Source organism: Mobula hypostoma, chromosome 31, assembly GCF_963921235.1.
Source record: "Mobula hypostoma chromosome 31, sMobHyp1.1, whole genome shotgun sequence".
Taxonomy (NCBI): domain Eukaryota; kingdom Metazoa; phylum Chordata; class Chondrichthyes; order Myliobatiformes; family Myliobatidae; genus Mobula; species Mobula hypostoma.
Window position 1 is genome coordinate 2,524,615 of NC_086127.1, and position 18,105 is coordinate 2,542,719.

General features: G+C 43.0%; 1 protein-coding gene across 15 annotated transcripts in view; it reads left to right on the forward strand.

Moving 5' to 3' along the window:
• LOC134339996 (uncharacterized) overlaps positions 1 to 18,105 on the forward strand; it is a 147,507-nt gene that overhangs the window by 96,238 nt on the left and 33,164 nt on the right. For 11 of the 15 annotated variants that reach the window (XM_063036837.1, XM_063036838.1, XM_063036842.1 and 8 more), the window contains 7 exons: positions 5,132 to 5,404; positions 5,889 to 6,008; positions 7,406 to 7,672; positions 13,054 to 13,326; positions 13,810 to 13,929; positions 15,317 to 15,583; positions 16,894 to 17,063. In XM_063036837.1, coding sequence (XP_062892907.1) covers positions 5,132 to 5,404; positions 5,889 to 6,008; positions 7,406 to 7,672; positions 13,054 to 13,326; positions 13,810 to 13,929; positions 15,317 to 15,583; positions 16,894 to 17,063 — 1,490 coding nt within the window. Of the gene's footprint in view, positions 1 to 1,645; positions 1,733 to 5,131; positions 5,405 to 5,888; positions 6,009 to 7,405; positions 7,673 to 13,053; positions 13,327 to 13,809; positions 13,930 to 15,316; positions 15,584 to 16,893; positions 17,064 to 18,105 lie in introns of all 15 variants that reach the window. The other 4 variants (XM_063036840.1, XM_063036843.1, XM_063036844.1 and 1 more) reach the window with 4 other exon arrangements.

Here is an 18,105-nt window from a genome sequence, read left to right on the forward strand (position 1 = left end):
AAGTTTTTTGTTGACAAGCCAAATCTCAACAAACTCCAAGTGACGTAAAGCCGCTGACGGCATCTTCTTTATGACGGCATCGATATGTTGGGAACCGGTGAGATCGTCACAGGTCTTGACACCTAGCAACTTTAAACTACTCACTCTCTCCACTTCTGATACCTCTATGAAAATTGGTATGTGTTCCTTCTTCTTAACCTTTCTGATGTCCACAATAAGCTCTTTCATCCTCCTGGCTTTGAGTGCCAGGTTGTCACTGCGGCATCACTACAAGAGTTGGCATTCCTCATTCCTCTGTACCGTTTCGTCTCCTCCTGATATTCTACCAACAATGCTTGTATCGTCGGTAATCAATAGATTGTATTTGAGCTGTGTCGAGCCACACAGTCATGTGTATATAGAGAGTAGAGCAGTGTGCTGAGCACACACTCCTGAGGTGCACTCTAGTGTTGATCGTCAGCGAAGAAGATATGTGATCACCGATCCGCACAGACTGTGATCTTCCGGTTAGGAAGTCGTAGATGCAATTGCAGTGAGAGTTACGGGAGCCCAGGTTCTGTAAGATCTCAGTCAAGATTGTGGAAATGATGGTATTAAATGCGAGCTATAGTCGATGAACAGCATCCTGACGTTGATACTGGATCTGCCGTTGCTTCAGATGTAAATACACTAATTACTTTGTTTAGTTCTCGCACTTCCTTCGATTAGTACTTCTTTAAACAGCGCAACGCACTTCATGCTGCATTATCTTCGTTGCAATCTCTGTTCTGCAGCCTTCCTGTTTAACAAGTCTGTAGCACATTTACAGCGATGGCTGAGAGAGAGAGAATGTTTACAAATGAACAGAAGAGTTGGACAGGCAGCGTAGTAAGTCATCCTGAAATGATCCTGAGCTCACAGATAAAACCGGAAAACGTACCTGGTAAAATCTGTAGACGCTAAGAAGCTATCCCACGATACCAATGATTTGAGAAAACGTCCGACAAACAAAACGAGAGCAGACAAGTTCCATTTCGCTTCAAAATCTATTGATACGACATCGATATCAGTTTCGACCCTGCAATGCAGTCACGGGCAGAATCAGACATAAATCTAAATTGATGGTAGATCAGACTTCGACAAATGGGGAACTGAGAGTTGCAGAGAACTGACACCGAAGACAAGATGAGCCGATTTTAGATAGACCTTACCTGTACCTAATAATACGATTGGTTTCAAGCTTGTTTCACATTCTTGTTAATAGCGTCCGGCATTACTGCTTTGCACTCTGATCCCGGTGAAGTATTAACTCGGTGCAGCAAACGTCAAAGGCAGGTTAGAGCTGACCGCTATATGAGCAGGTACAGGGAGACACAGATGAAACAATGCTAAAAATGTACGTCCAGCGGCTTCAGAGACAGAGTATTTTAGAACAGTAGAACTCACAACAAAAGTGTAGATCTCCGGTTTGAAACTGTGGTGCTCGTATCAAACAGACGAGTGTTGCCTCACTCTAAATCCGATGGTAATTGAATTCTCCTGCCAAATTTAAATTTCATAAATATTAAGTATGTTAATATCGCAAGCCTTAACGTTATTTGTCGCAACTGATCGAAACTGTTTGTGTAAATGTTATTCCCTTATTGCATTTAAAATTTATCTGCAGGATTTGGAGGGATCACTGCCAGAATGGCGTCAGATCATGACCCAGAAATATTAGAACAACCTGCCAGCGTAAATGAGTCTGACAAAGGTGCGATACAAACTGTAGAACTAGTAGTAGATATTGTAGAAAAAGAGAAAATAAGACGTACCGAAGATTAGCACGTTGCGAGTAACGAAGGTGACGCCGAGGCTACAGAAATGACCGATAAAGATCGGGTAACTGGCTTGAGAGACGAAAAGCCTGCAACATCAAAGGATGGGAGAAGGGTAGTTGGTCAGTACGCTTTAATCCGACACTTATTGTCTATCAAAATTTGTTCTTTAATCGCTGAGTGTATGCCTTTAGGCTTCTGTACCTCCTTCTCGATGGTAACAGGGAGAAAAGGCCATGCCCTGTGTGCTGGTTGTCCTTAATAATGGACGCTTCCTTTCAGAGACACAGAATCCTGAAGATGTCCTGGGTACTTTGTAGGTTACTATCCGAGCTGGAGCTGACTGGATTTACAACCCTCAGCAGCTTCTTTCGGTCCTGTGCAGTGGCCCCTCCATACCAGACAGTGATCAGCCTGTGAGAATGCTCTCCACAGTACAACTATAGAAGGTTTTGAGTGTATTTGTTGGCCTGCCAAATGTCATCAAACTCCTAATGAAGTATATCCGCTGTCTTGCCTTTTTTATAACTGCACTTATATATTGGCACCAGGTTAGATACTCAGAAACCATGACAACCACGTTCGTTTAACTACTCACTCTACCCACTTCTGATTCGTCTATGAAACTTGGTATGTGTTCCTCCGTCTTACCCTTCTTGAAGTCCAGAATCGGCTCTTTCGTCTTACTGAGTTTGACTGTAAGGCTGTTGTTGCGGTATCACTCAACCTGTTGGCATTCATCACTCCTTTACACCCTCTCGTCTTCGCCTGAGATTCGACCAACAACGGCTGTAACGTCACCAAATCAATAAATGGTATTTGAGCTATATCTAGCCAGACAGTCATGTGGATATAGAGAGTAGAGCAGCGTGCTAAGCACACGCCTATTGGGTGCACCAGTGTTGAATCATCAGCGAGGAGGATATTTAGAAACATAGGAACATAGAAAACCTACAGACAACAGAGGCCCTTCGGCCCACAAAGCTTTGCCGAACATGTCCTTACCTTAGGACTACATGGACCTATCCACAGCTCTATGTTTTCCAATCTCCATGTACCTATCTAGGAATCTCTTAAAATACCCTATCGTTTTCGCCTCCACCACCGCTGCCGGCAGCTTATTTCACGCACTCACCACTTTCTGTGTAAAAAAAAAACGTACCCTGATATCTCCTCTGTAACTACTTCCAAGCACCTTAAAACAATGTCCTCTCGTGCTAACCATCTCGGCCATGGGAAAAAGCCTCGAGCTATCCACACGATCAATGCCTCTCATTATCTTGTACACCTTTATCAGGTCACCTCTAATCCTCCGTCGCTCCAAGGAGAAAAGACCGGGTTCACTCATTCTATTCTCATAGGGCTTGCTTCCCAATCAAGGAAATATCCTTATTAATCTGCTCTGCACCCTGTCTATGGTTTCCACATCCTTCATGTAGTGAAGCGACCAGAATTGAGAACAGTACTCCAAGTGTAGTCTGACCAGGATCCTATATAGATCCAACATTACCTGCCGGCTCTTAAACTCAAACCCACGGCTAATGAAAGCCAATGCACCGTATGCCTTCTTAACCACACAGTCATCCTGCGTATTAGTTTTGAGTGTCCTATGGACTCAGACCGCAAGATCCCTCTGATCATCCACACCGCCAAGAATCTTACCATTTTCTGTCATCATACTTGACCAACCAAAATGAATAAGCTCACACTTATCTGGGTGGAGCTCCATCTGCCACTTCTCAGCCCAGTTTTTCAACCTATCAGTCTCCACCGTTGAACTCTCACAGCCCTCCATACTATGCACAACACTCTCAACCTTTGTGTCATCAGCAAATTTACTGACCCATCCCTCCACTTCCGCATCCATGTTATTTATTAATCCCAGAAGAGATCACTGAGGCACACCATTGGTCACCGATCTCCATGCAGAATATGACCCGTCTACAACCACTCTTTGCCTTCTGTGGACAAGCCAGTTCCGGATCCACAAAGCAATGTCATCTTGGATCCCATGCCTACTTACTTTCACAATTAGCCTTGCATGGGGTACCTTATCAAATTCCTTGCTAAAATCCATATACTCTACGTCTACGGCTCTGCCTTCATCAGTATGTTTCGTCACATCCTCAAAAAATGCAATCAGACCCATAAGGCACGACCTGCCTTTGACAAAGCCATGCTGACTATTCCACATCATATTATGCCTCTCTAAATGTTCATGCATCCTATCTCTTAGGATCTTCTCCATCAACTTACCAGCCACGGAAGTAATACTCACTGGTCTATAATCTACTGGGCTATCTCTACTCGTTTTCTTGAAGGGAAAATCATCCGCAAACCTCCAATCCTTCGTAAATTCCCCGTCCTCATTGACTCAAAAAGCTTCTCCAGAGGCTCAGAGAGTCTCCTTCTTCACTTCGCATAGTAACCTTGGGTACATCTCGTTCGGTACCTGTGACTTATCCAACTCGATGATTTCCAAAAGCTCCAGCACATCCTCTTTCTTAATATCTACATGCTCAAGCTTTTCAATCCGTTGCAAATCATCCCTGCAATCGCCCAGATCCCTTTCCGCAGTGAATACTGAAGCAAAGTATTCATTATGTACCTCTGTTATTTCATCCCGTTCCATAAACACTTTAGCACTGTCTCATTTGACTGGTCCTATTCTCTCACGTCTTATCCTCTAACTCTTCACATATCTGTAGAATGCCTTGGAGTTTTCCTGAATCCTGTCCGCCAAGGCCTTCTCATGGCCCCTTCTGGCTCTCTTAATTTCATTCTTACACCGCTTCTTTCGAGGCTTATTATCACCTTGATCTCTATCATTACCTTGTTTTTGGAACCTTTCGGAATCTCTTCTATGCTTCCTGACTAGATTTACAGCAGCCTTTGTACAGTATTGTTCCTGTACCCTACCATCCTTTCCATGGCTCATTGGATCATACCTATCACATATTAGCTCGGTGCATCAAAAGTCAAACTCAGGTAAGAGTTGATCGCTATGCAGGCAGTTACCGGTAGACACAGAAGAAATAGTGCTAAAATTGTACATCCCGCAGACACAGTATTTTAGAACAGGAGAACTCACAATGAAAGGGAAGATCTGTGTCTTGAAACTGTCGTGCGCGTATCAAAAAGACGATTGGAATCTGCTGCCAGGAGTTGCCTCCTCCCTCCGAAACCGTTGGTGATTGAACAATCCTGCCAAGTTTATATACTATTGGATATGAAGTGTATCATTTCCGCAAGCCCAACTGTTTTTCTCAGATCCCCATAATCGAAGGTGTTTCTCCAGATGATACAAGCTTATTCTATTTAATATTTATCTGCAGGATTTCGCGGGATTACTTGGAAATTGGCCTCAGATCACGAAACAGAAGCAAAACAACAACCTGCCAGCGTGAATGAGTCTGACAAAGTTGCCCTGCAAAATATAGAAAGAGAAGAAGCTGTTGTAGACAAAGCGAAAACAGCGGCAGCCGGACATAAGCACGGTACCGGTAATGAATGTGAAGGCGAGGCTACGGACACGATCAGTAAAGATGGGGTAACTGGCGAGCGAGACGACAAACCAGGGACATTGGAGGATGAGGGAAGGATCGGTGGTGAGTAAGCTTTAATCAGACACTGATTGCGTTTCGAAGATCTTTACAAATTACACAGCCGGTTCGTTTTTTTTTTATCTCAATAAGTAGAAGTAAATTGCTAATGGTTCTCTGCTGGACGGGCTGGATCTGAGGAGACAAAAAGATGCCACTTTTGTTCGGGCAATTTACCGGCGCTGTATGTTCACACTCCCCCAACAGACACTACTTTTGTAACTAGCAATTTCCTACATATTTTATCATTTGCAGTCCTTTTCCTGAGAGTTACTGCATGTTAATAATCCTTTCCGACTCAATTAGCCTGCCCAGCCGTCACAGGAATACAGCAAGTCTTTGGTCTTCAATTGAATTGGGTTCTCCCAACGCGCCCTACTTTACATTGTTGAAACAGGACATATGTTCAGGGACCGATTTTCCGAACACCTTGACAGGAATTCCCAATTATCCAAACAATAATTCCTATCCCATTCCCGTTCCGACACAGAAATAAATGAAAATCTTGACACCGGGAATGAAAAACTACAGAAAATAGTAACAAAAGTAGCCGCTGTCAACAGCAGGAAAAGACGACGTGTACAAGATGAGCAGCAGGCTGATTCCGAAGGTGAGGGGAAAATTATAGAAAGACACTTTTCGAACGATCTGCTGTATAGCTGACAGTTCGCTCGGAAGGTTGCACCATATAAATCCGAAGATCCAAGGCATTAATCTTTTATTGTCAGGGTTTTTAAAGAGATTTTTGGATAGGTACATGAAGCTTAGAAAAATAGAGGCTAACCCTAGCAATATCTAAGGTAGGGAAACGTTCGGCACAACTTTGTGAGCAGAACGGCCTGTATTGTGCTGTAGGTTTTCTATGTTTCTATGCCTCTGTTATAGAAAGGCAATATTATAACGAAGTGCAGTATAGCTTACAGTTCAATCTGAGGGTTGCACCATATAAATTCGAATTGCCCAGACATTAATCTTTTATTGTCACTGCACGTTTTTACTCGTAAGCTACCAGTGACAAGAAGTTTATAATAAATACAGAAATAGCGATTTTTTTTTCTCGCACTAACTGGGCTTCCCACTACTTTAAACAAAAACTGCGCAAATGCACATCATGTTGCATTTTTTCAACACAGTCTCGGATCTGCAGCCTCCCGATTTAAAAAGTGCCTGCAGGCCAGTGTCAGCTAATAATGAGAGAGAGAAGGCTGACTGTAAGATTTGAATATGCATCGTGGTCAGACTTCAAAACAGGATTCAGGACACACAGGTGAAAACGGAGAAAATGTACGGTAAAAAGAGTAGAAGCTAAGAACTATTCCACGCAGCAAGTGATTTGGGAAATCATCCGACTCAGACGGACGGAAATTAAGTTCCGCTATGTTTCAAAAAATATTGATTAGATTTCGATATCAGTTTGCACCCTCGAATGTATAACGCACAGAATCAGAGATACAAAGATAAAACATGATCGTTCAACGTTCGACAGATGGGAAATTAAGAGTTGTGGAGAACTGACACAGAAGACAGTTGACCGATTTTAGATGGACCTTACCTGTACCTAATACTGCGATTGGTTTCAAGCCTATTCCCCATTATTGCTAATAGCGTCCGGCATTACTACTTCGCACTCTGATACCGGTGACATATAATCTCGGTGCATCAAAAGTCAAAGGCAAATTAGAGCTGATCGCTATGTAGGCAGGTACAGGTAGACACAGATGAAACAATGCTAAAAATGTATGTCCAGCGGCTTCAGAGACAGAGTATTTTAGAACAGTAGAACTCACAACAAAAAGGGTAGATGTCGGGTTTGAAACCGTGGTGCTCGTATCAAACACACCAGTGTTGCCTCACTCCGAATCCGACGGTAATTGAACTCTCCTGCCAAATTTAAATATTATACATATTAAGTATGTTAATATCGCAGCCCAAACGTTATTTCTCGCAACTGATCGAAAGTGTTTCTCTAAATGGTATTCCAGTATTGTATTTATAATTTATCTGCAGGATTTGGCGGAATCACTGACAGAATAGCGGCAGGTCACGACCGAGAAACAAAAGTACAACTTGCCACCGTAAATGACAAAGGTGTCCTACAAAATATAAAACTAATAGAAGATATTGTAGACGAAGATAAAATAAGACGTACCGAAGAAAAGCACGGTGCCAGTAACGAAAGTGAAGCCGAGGCTAATGAAATGACCGGTAAAGATCGGGTAACTGGCGTACGAGACGACACGTCAGGCATATCGGAGGACGACGGAAGGATCAGTGGTGAGTAAGCTTTAATTAGACACTAATTGCCTATCGAGATCTGGTCATGAATCACTGAGTGTGTGCTTTCAGGCTTCTGTACCTCCTTCCCGGTGGAAACAGTGAGAAAAGGCCTTGCCCTGTGTGATGGCAGTCCTCAATAATGGACGCTGCCTTTCTGAGACACTAACTCCTGAAGACGTCCTGGGTACTTTGTAGGCTAGTACCCAAGATGGAGCTGACTGGATTTACATACTCTGCAGCTTTTTTCGGTCCTATGCAGTAGCACCCCTCCCCCATACTATCCAGTGATCCAGCCGGCAGAATGTTCTCCACAGTGCATCTATAGAATTTTTTGAGTGTATTTGTCGACATGCCAAATATCATCAAACTCCTAAAGAAATATAGTCGCTCTCTTACCTTTTTTTGTAACTGCACCGGTACGTTGGGACCAGGTTAGATACTCAGGAACCTCGACACCCAAGTTACTTGAACTATTCACTCTCCCGACTTCTGATCCCTGTACGTGTTCGTTCGTCTTACCCTCCCTGAAGTCTCGAATCAGCTCTTTCGTCTTCGTGACCTTGAGTGCAAGGCCGTTGTTGCGGCCTCACTCAACCAGTTGGCACATTTCACTCATATACGCGCTCTCCTCTCCATCTGAGACCCCACCAACAATGTTTGTATCGGCATCAGATCAATAGACGGTACCTGAGCTATTCCTAGTCACACAGCAATGCGGATCTAGTGGGTACAGCAATGGGACAAGCACACACCCATAAGGTGCACCAACTTTAATCGTCAGCGAGGAGGATATTTAGAAACACAGAAACATAGAAAACCTACAGCACAATGGAGGCCCTTCGGCCCACAAAGCTGTGCCGATCATGTCCTTGCCTTTGAACTACCGAAACTTATACATAGTTCTCTTTTTTTTTCTGAGCTCCACGTACCCATCTAGGTGTGCCTTAAAAGACCATATCGACTTTGCCTCCACCACCACTACTGGAAGCCCATTCCACGCACTCACCACTCTCTGCGTAAACATTACAGACTGTTGATATCTACTCTGTACCCACTTCTGAGCACCTTAAAACAATGCCCTCTCGTGCTTTCCATCTTAGCCATGGGAAAGAACCTCTAACTATCCACACGATCAATGACTCTCATTATCTTGTACACCTCTATCAGGTCATTTCTCAACCTCCGTCGCTCCAAGAAGAAAAGGCCGAGTTCACTCAAACTATTCTCGTATGGCATGCTCCACATTCCACACAACATTCATGTAAATCTCCTCTGCACCATTTCTATGGCTTCCCCATCCTTCCAATAGTGCGGCGACCAGAACTGAGCACAGTACTCTAAGTGGCGTCTGGACAGTGTCCTATATAGCGCCAACATTACCTCTCGGCTCTTAAACTCAGTCCCACGGTTAATGAACGCCAATGCTCTGAACCACGGAGTCAATCTGCGTAGCAGCTTTGACTGTCCTATGGACTCAGACCGCAAGATTCCTTGGATTCTTCACACTGTCAGGAGTCTTACCATTAATGCTACATTCTGTCAAAATGACCCACCTCACACTTATTTGGGTTGAACTCCTTCTGCCATTTCTCAGCCCGGTTTTGCATACTATCAATACCCCACCATAACCTCTCACAGCCCTCCATACTGTCCACAACATCACCAAACTTGGGGTCATCAGAAAATTTACTAACCCATCTCTCTACTTCCGCATCCAGGTCATTTATTAATCGCAGAAGAGGTCTCTGAGGCACCAATATCAATGCAGATTTTGACCCATCTTTGCTTTCTGTGGGAAAGCCAGCTCTGTATCCACAAAGCAATGTCACCTTGGATCCCATCCCCCCTTACTTTCTCAATAAGCCTTGCATGGGGTAGCTTATCGAATGCCTTGCTAAAATACATATACACTTCATCTACGGCTCCACCTATATCAATGTGTTTCGTAACAACCTAAAAAATTCGATCAGCCTCGAAAGGCACGACTTGCCTTTGACAATGCCATGCTGACTATTCCTAAGCATATCACGTCTCACCAAATGTTCATAAATCCTGCTCTCAGGAACTTCTCCATCAACTTGTCAGCAACTGAAGTAAGACTCACTGGTTTATATTTTCCTGGGCTATCTCTACTCCATTTCTTGAATAAGGGAAAAATATTCGCAAACCTGAAATTCTCCGGAACCTCTCCTGTCCTCATTGATGATGCAAAAATCATCGCCAGCAGCTCAGCAATCTCCTTCCTCGCTTTGCATAGTATCCTGGGGTACATCCCGTTCGGTCCTGGTGACTTATCCAATTTGATGCTTTCCAAAAGCTCCAGCACATCCTCTTCCTTAATATCTACATGCTCAAGCTTTTCAATCCGCTGCAAATCAGCCCTACCATTGTCAAGATCCTTTTCTGTAGTGAATACTTAAGCAAAGTATTTATTATAAATATCTGTTATCTCATCCGGTTCCATAAACACGTTTCCACTGTCACACTTGATTGGTCCTATTCCCTCACAGCTTATCTTCTTACTCCTCACATATTTGTAGAATGCCTTGGGGTTTTCCTTATTCCTGTCCACCAAGGCCTTTTCATGGCCCCGTCTGCCTGTCCTAATTTAATTCTTAAAGTCCTTCTTTCTTTCGTTGTTATCTTCTTGATCTCTATCATTATTTAATTTTTTGAACTTTTCGGAAGCTCTTCTTTTACTCTTGACTAGATTCACAACAGCCATTGTACACCATGGTTCTGCACCCTACTATCCTTTCCCTGTCTCATTGCAACGTACCTATGCAGCACCCCACGCAAATATCCCCTGAACATTTGCCACATTTCTTCCGGATGTTTCCCTGAGAACATCTGTTTCCAAATTATGCTTCCAAGTTCCTACCTGATAGCCTCATATTTCCCCTTACTCCAGTTAAAAGTTTCCCAAAGGTGTCTGTCATATCCCTCTCCAATGCCATGGTAAAGGAGACAGTATTGTGATCGCCAATCCGCACAGAATGTGATCTTAAGGTTAGGAAGTCGAGGATCCAATTCCACGTGGAGTTGCAGAAGACCAGTTTCTGCAACTTCTCAATTAGGATGGTGAGAATGATGTTATTAAATGCGAGCCATCGTCGGCGAAAAGCATCCTGACATAGGTGTTTCTGTTGTCCAGGTGCTCTAAGGCCGTGTGGAGAGCCATTGATATCCATTAATATTGCGTCTGCATTTGCGTCAAGAGTAAATACAACATTTTTTTCTTTGCGCTTCCTTGGATTTGTATTTCTTAAACAAAGCATCGCACTTCATTACAATCTCTGTTCTGCATCCTCTCTATTTAAAAAGCATCTGTCGCACATTTACTGTGGCACACAAAGGTTTGGGCACGCCTGATCAAAATTTCTGTTACTCTGAATAGCTAAGCGAGTAAAAGATGAACTGATTTCTAAAAGGCATAAAGTTAAAGATGCCACATTTCTTTAATGTTTTAAGCAAGAAAACTCCTTATTTCCATCTTTTACAGTTTCAAAATAACAAAAAATGAAAAGAGCCCGAAGCAACATGTTGGGCACCCTGCATGGCAGCACTTAGTAAAACCCCTCTGGGAAATATCACAGCATGTAAATGCTTACTGTAACCTGCTAAGAGTCTTTCAATTTCTGTTTAGGGGATTTTCGCCCATTCTTCCTTACGAATGTCTTGTAGTTCTGTGAGATTCTTGGACCGTCTTGCATGCACTGCTCCTTTGAGGTCTATCCACAGATTCTCGATTATGTTTAGGTCAGGGGGCTGTGAGGGCCTTGAGCCTCTTGAGGTCGTCTATTGTGTATTTTGAGGTGTGTTTAGGATCATTATCCTGTTCTAGAAGCCATCCTCTTTTCATCTTCGGCTTTTTTTACAGGCAGTATGATGTTTGCTTCCAGAATTTGCTGGTATTTAATTGAATTTATTCTTCCCTCTACCAGTGAAATGTTCCCCGTTCCACTGGCTGCAACACAAGCCCAAAGCATGATCGATCCACCCCGCTGCTTAACAGTTGGCGAGAAGTTCTTTTCATGAAATTCTGCACCCTTTTTTTCTCCAAACGTACCATAGCTCATTTCAGCAAAGCAGTTCTATTTTAATTTCATCAGTCCACGAGACTTGTTTCCAAAATGCATCACGCTTGTTTAGATGTTCCTTTGAATCTTTTGATTTGGCTTTTTTTTTCCTTTTTTTGTTATTTTGAAACTGAAAAAGATGAAAATAAAAACGTTTTTGATTAAAATATTAAAGGAATGTGTCATCTTTAACTTTATGACTTTTGGAAATAAGTTCATCTTTTACTAGCTTAGCTCTTCACAGTAACAGAAATTTTGCCAGTGGTGCCCAAACCTTTGTATGCCGCTGTACAGCTATTACCGAGAGAGAAAGAGAACGTTTACAAATGAACGTAAGAGTTGGATACTCACCGTAGTAATTCATTCTAAAAGGATCCTGAACTCACAGATCAAAATGGATAAAGACATGATACAATGAGTTCAAGCTAAGAAGCTATCCCACCATACCAATCATCTTTTGGCCCTTGTGGCTACAGGGGTCAGGGGGTATGGAGGGAAGGCTGGGTTCTGAGTTGAATGATCAGCCATGATCATAATAAATGGCGGTGCAGGCTCGAAGGGCCGAATGGCCTACTCCTGCACCTATTTTCTATGTTTCTATGTTTCTATCTGGGAATACGTCGGAATAGGACGGAAATAAAGTTCCATTGTGTTTCAAAATTTATTGATAAGACGTTGATATTAATTTCCACCCTCGAATGTATTGACGGACAGAATCAGACATAAAAGTAAACCGATCGGAGATCAACCTTTGACAGATGGGGAACTGAGAGTTGCAGACAACTGGCACGGAAGACAAGAGGAACCGATTTTAGACAGACCATACCTATACCTGATACTGCGATTGGTTTTCAAGCTTATTCCCCATTCTTGCCAATAGCGTCCGGCATTACTGCTTTGCACTCTGATACCGGTGACATATTAACTCGGTGCATCAAAAGTCAAAGTCATGTTAGAGTTGATCGTTATGCAGGCAGATACACAGAAGAAATAATGCAAAAATGTAAATCCTCCAGTATCACAGACACAGTATTTTAGAACAGGAGAACTCACAATAAAAGGGAAGACCTGGGCCTTAAAAGTGCGGTGCTCTTATCAAACAAATGATTGACGTCTCCTGCCAGATGTGTTGCCTCCTCCCTCCGAATCCGGTGCTGATGGAACTTCCCTGCCAAGTTTAGATACTACTGGATATGAAGTGTATCATTACCGCAAGCCGAACTGTTATTCCCAGATCCCTATAATCGAAAGTGTTTCTCCAGACGTTACACCCTTATTCTATTTAATATTTACCTGCAGAATTTCGCGGGATTACTTGTAAATTGGCCGCAGGTCACGAACCAGAAGCAAGACAACAACCGGCCAGCGTGAATGACTCTGACAAAGTTGCTCTGCAAAATATAGAAAGTGAAAAAGATACTGTAGACAATGCGAAAACAACAGCAGCCAGACATAAGCACGGTACGGGTAATGAATGTGAAGCCGAGGCTACGGACACAAACGGTAAAGATGGGGAAACTGGCGAACGAGACGACAAATCAGGCACATCGGAGGATGAGGGAAGGATCAGTGGTGAGTAAGCTTTAATTACACAGTGATTGCGTTTCGAAGATCTTTACAAATCACACAGGCGCTTCGTTTTTTTTTTCCTCAATAAACAGAAGTAACTTGATAGTGGATCTCTGCTGGACGGGCCGGATCTGAGGAGATACAAAATTGCCACTTTTGTTCCGGCAGTTTACTGGCGATATATGTCGACAGGCCCCCAACAGGCACTCCGTTTGTAGCTAACATTTCCCTACATATTTCATCATTTGCAGTCCTTTTCCTGAGAGTTACTGCATGTTAATAATCCTTTCCGACTCAATAAGCCTGCCCAGCCATCACAGGAATACAGCTCGTCTTTGGCCGTAAATTCATTTGAGTTGTCCCAATGCGCCCTAGTTTACGTTGTTGAAACAGGACATAAGTTTAGCGACCGATTTTCCGAACACCTTGAGAGGAATTCCCAATTATCCAAACACTAATTCCTATCCCATTCCCGTTCCGACACAGAAATAAATGAAAATCTCGACACCGGGAATGATAAACTACAGAGAATAGCAACAGAAGTAGACGCTGTCGATAGAAGGAAAAGAGGACCTGCAGAAGATGAGCACCAGGCTGATTACGAAAGTGAGGGGAACATTATAGAAAGACACTATTCTAACGAAATTCTGTATAGCTGACAATTCACTCGGAGGGTTGCACCATATAAATCCGAAGTTGCAAGACATTAATCTTTTATTGGCAGGATTTTTAAAGAGACTTTTGTGTAGGTACATGGAGCTTAGAAAACTAGAGGGCTGTGGGTAGCACCAGTAATATCTAAGGTAGGGACAGGTTCATCACAACTTTGTGAGCCGAACGGCCTGTGTTCTGCTGTAGGTTTTCTATGTTTCTATCTCTCTGTTATAGAAAGACACTATTATAACGAAGTGCAGTATAGCTGACAGTTCAGTCAGAGGGTTGCACCATATACTTCCGAATTGCCGAGACATTAATCTCTTATTGTCACTGCACGTTTTTACTCGTGAAATACCCGTGGCAAGAAGTTTATAATAAATACAGAAATCACTACTTTTTTCTCGCACTTAGTGGGCTGCCCATTACTTTAAACAAAATTGCGCAAATGCAGATCATGCTGCACTTTTTCAACACAATCTCGGGTCTGCAGCCTCCCGATTTAAAAAGTGCCTTTAGGACAGTGTCAGCAAATACTGAGAGAGAGAACGTTGACGAATGAACGTCAGATTTGCATATGCATCGTAGTAAGATTTCTAAACAGGATTCAGAACTCACTGATTAAATCGGGAAAAAAATACATGGAAAAAGGAGCAGAAGCTGAGAATCTATCCCAAGATACCTGTGATTTGGGAAATCATCCGATTCAGACGGACGGAAATCAAGTTCCACTTTGTTTCAAAAATTATTGATAAGGTGTTGATATCAGTTTGCACCCTCGAAAGTATAACGCACAGAATCAGAGATACAAAGATAATCGATTATCAATCAACCTTCGACAGACGTGAAATTAAGAGTTGTGGAGAACTGACATAGAAGTCAGTTGAACCGATTTTAGAAAGACCTTACCTATACCTAATATTGCGATTGGTTTTAAGCTTACTCCCCATTCTTGCTAATAGCGTCGGGCATTACTACTTCGCACTCTGATACCGGTGACATATTATCTCGGTGCATCAAAAGTCAAAGACAAATTCGAGTAGATCGCTATATAGGCAGGTACATGTAGACACAGATGAAACAACGCTAAAAATGTACGTCCAGCGGCTTCAGAGACAGAGTATTTTAGAACAGTAGAACTCACAACAAAAGGGTAGATCTCCGGTTTGAAACTGTGGTGCTCGTATCTAACAGACGAGTGTTGCCTCAGTCCGAATCTGATGGCAATTGAACTCTCCTGTCAAATTTATATTTTATTAATAAAACGTTATTTCTCGCAACCCATCGGAAGTGCTCCTGTAAATATTATTCCCTTATTGTATTTAATATTTATCTGCAGGATTTAGCGGGATCACTGACAGAATGGTGACAGGTCACAACCCAGAAACAAAACAACCACCTGCCAACGTAAATGACAAAGGTGCCCTACAAAATATAGAACTAGCGGAAGATATTGTAGACAAAGAGAAAACAAGACGTACCGAAGATAAGCGTGGTGCCAGTAATGAAAGTGAATCCGAAGCTACGGAAATGACCGGTGAAGATCGGGTGACTGGCGTACGAGACGACAAGTCAGGCACGTCGGCGGATAAGGGACGGATCAGTGGTGAGTAAGCTTTAATCAGACACTGATTGCCTATTGAAATCTGATCTTGAATCGCTGAGTGTGTGCCTGTACCTCTGTACCTCGTTCGCGATGGTAACAGTGAGAAACGGCCAAGTCCTGTGTGCTGTTGGTCCTTAATGATGGACGCTACTTCTGAGACACAGATTCCTGAAGTTACTTCTTGCGTTTTCCCCTTTCATTTCCCGTCCTGAAGAACTGCCGGGCCTGCTAATTTTCTCCAGTGTTTTGTGAGGAATGGTCCTCAATTCTCTTCCTGTGTTTGACAGAGCCGGTTACTTTCTGTTTCTTTTAGTCTGTACAACAAATAATTGGGGACATTAGAGAATCCAGGGAATTTTGCATACGAAACACCGCTCTAAGCAAGGAAAATATAGTAGAAACGCTGTTGTTGATCTACCTCTCTGCGACAGAGATTCGAGCTTCTTCCTGACTATGCACCGTTTCTTAATAGAGTCTTAGCATCTTGACGTGAACAGTCACTTATCTTTACCGTACACAGATTTGACTCGATAGCTAATTAGCCTCGATTAATGTCGATAAGCTGTGAGTAGTTGAATTACGGGGAAGAGATTCTGGAATGGTTGATGCTTGGTGAGGCACATACGCAAGAACTAACATGTCAATGGTTCAGAATTAATGTAATCTTTTCACCTGATGCCCATTACCAACTTTTACGCCTCATTTCTTCATTTTCCAACTGTAAGTTCTTCATTTGAAGATTGCCAGCTACTTGATTATATTACTGCAACACACATCAAAGTTGCTGGTGAACGCAACAGGCCAGGCAGCATCTCTAGGAAGAGGTACAGTCGACGTTTCGGGCCGAGACCCTTCGTCACGACTAAATGAAGGAAGAGCTAGTAAGAGATTTGAAAGTGGGAGGGGGAGGGGAGATCCAAAATTATAGGAGAAGACAGGAGGGGGAGGGATGGAGCCAAGAGCTGGACAATTGATTGGCAAAAGGGATATGAGAGGATCATGGGACAGGAGGCCCAGGGAGAAGGAAATGGAGGAGGGGGGGAAACCCCAGGGGATGGGCAAGGGGTATAGTCAGAGGCACAGAGGGAGAAAAAAGAGAGAGAGAGAAATAGTGTGTGTATATAAATAAATAACGGATGGGGTACGAGGGGGAGGTGGGGCATTAGCGGAAGTTTGAGAAATCAATGTTCATGCCATCAGGTTGGAGACTATGTTACTACCCTCTATTTACAATGCCACTTAATCTACAGTAGTCATCATTTTCTAACAGGAAAGAGAGGAGTAAAATGTCTTTTTTTGAACATTGGCAGAAGATCGCCCTGATGAAACCAGACAGATATTGACGAGATGCACCGATCTTCAGCTGCACACAGTTAAGAAAAATCTCCAGAAGCAACTGGAATCGGCAATTAAATATATCGTGGAGAATATGAGTGAGTCGCTGTTAAGTGGAGGGCGGATGGCAGACTTAAGCCTTGAGGTATGGATTATGTCTTTTGGGCCTGAAATATCACTGGCGATATACCACGTATTGTGATGTCCTCGCAAATTTTCCACAATCAGTGATTTGACGACTGACGTGTTTTTTAGAATTATTAGTATAATATGAGGTATCAATGTGAAAAAACAAAAAAAAAAAATCAATATAGTCCTTATTTTCACTGCACTTCAGTCTTGGTGTATTGGTCTTTAGTATCTGACTGCATGCAGGTAAGAGGTGGACAACCAGATGATCAGCACGGCAGCAGTCTTGATGGTAGAGTGGCAGTGGACTTGTTGGAAATTCTGGTGCTCCAGATGATGTTCGGATGGCAGTTGTCAGGCAGCTATTTCACAAGCAAACGTCGTTGTAGCCCCGACAAGGATGTGAAAGTTGTCAGAGTAGGCTGCTTCTTGTGTTCTTCATCGCACAATATACATCGAGTGCATCCGAGACTTCGGCATATGGAGGATAGCACAACAAGTAGAATGGTTGGCCTTAATTAGCCGACGTTCCCCGTTGAGAGACTAAGAGTAACACAGGACAGGTACGTCGGGCACCGCAAAGAGTATCATCACTATGCACAGACTGCTTCCTGTTGTTTTCTCCGAAAATGTAAACCCAGTCCTTCCGGGCAATTAAAAACCTTTTTGGCTGGAGCATCGTGTCTACGGTTTCGCTGGTGAGCCGTGTATCAGTGCAGCAGAGAACATATCAATCCCTGCGGTCCTGATAGGCACTAGATTCAGATGCATTTATCATGTGTTCATCGAGGCTGGAAACCTTACGGAACACACTCAAGATGCTGGAAGAACTCTGCAAGTCAGACAGTATTTATCAAAAAGAGTAAATTCGACTTTTCGGGACAAGACCCTTCATCAGTATCGGAAAGGAAGGAGAAGAAATCAGAATAAGGCATTGGTCGGAAGCGAGGAATACGTACAAGGCAGCAAGAGATAGCCGAAATCCTGAGAGGGAGAGGTGACGATGTAATTAGCTGAGAAGTTGATTGGTGGAAGGAATATGGGCTGAAGAAGGTAGA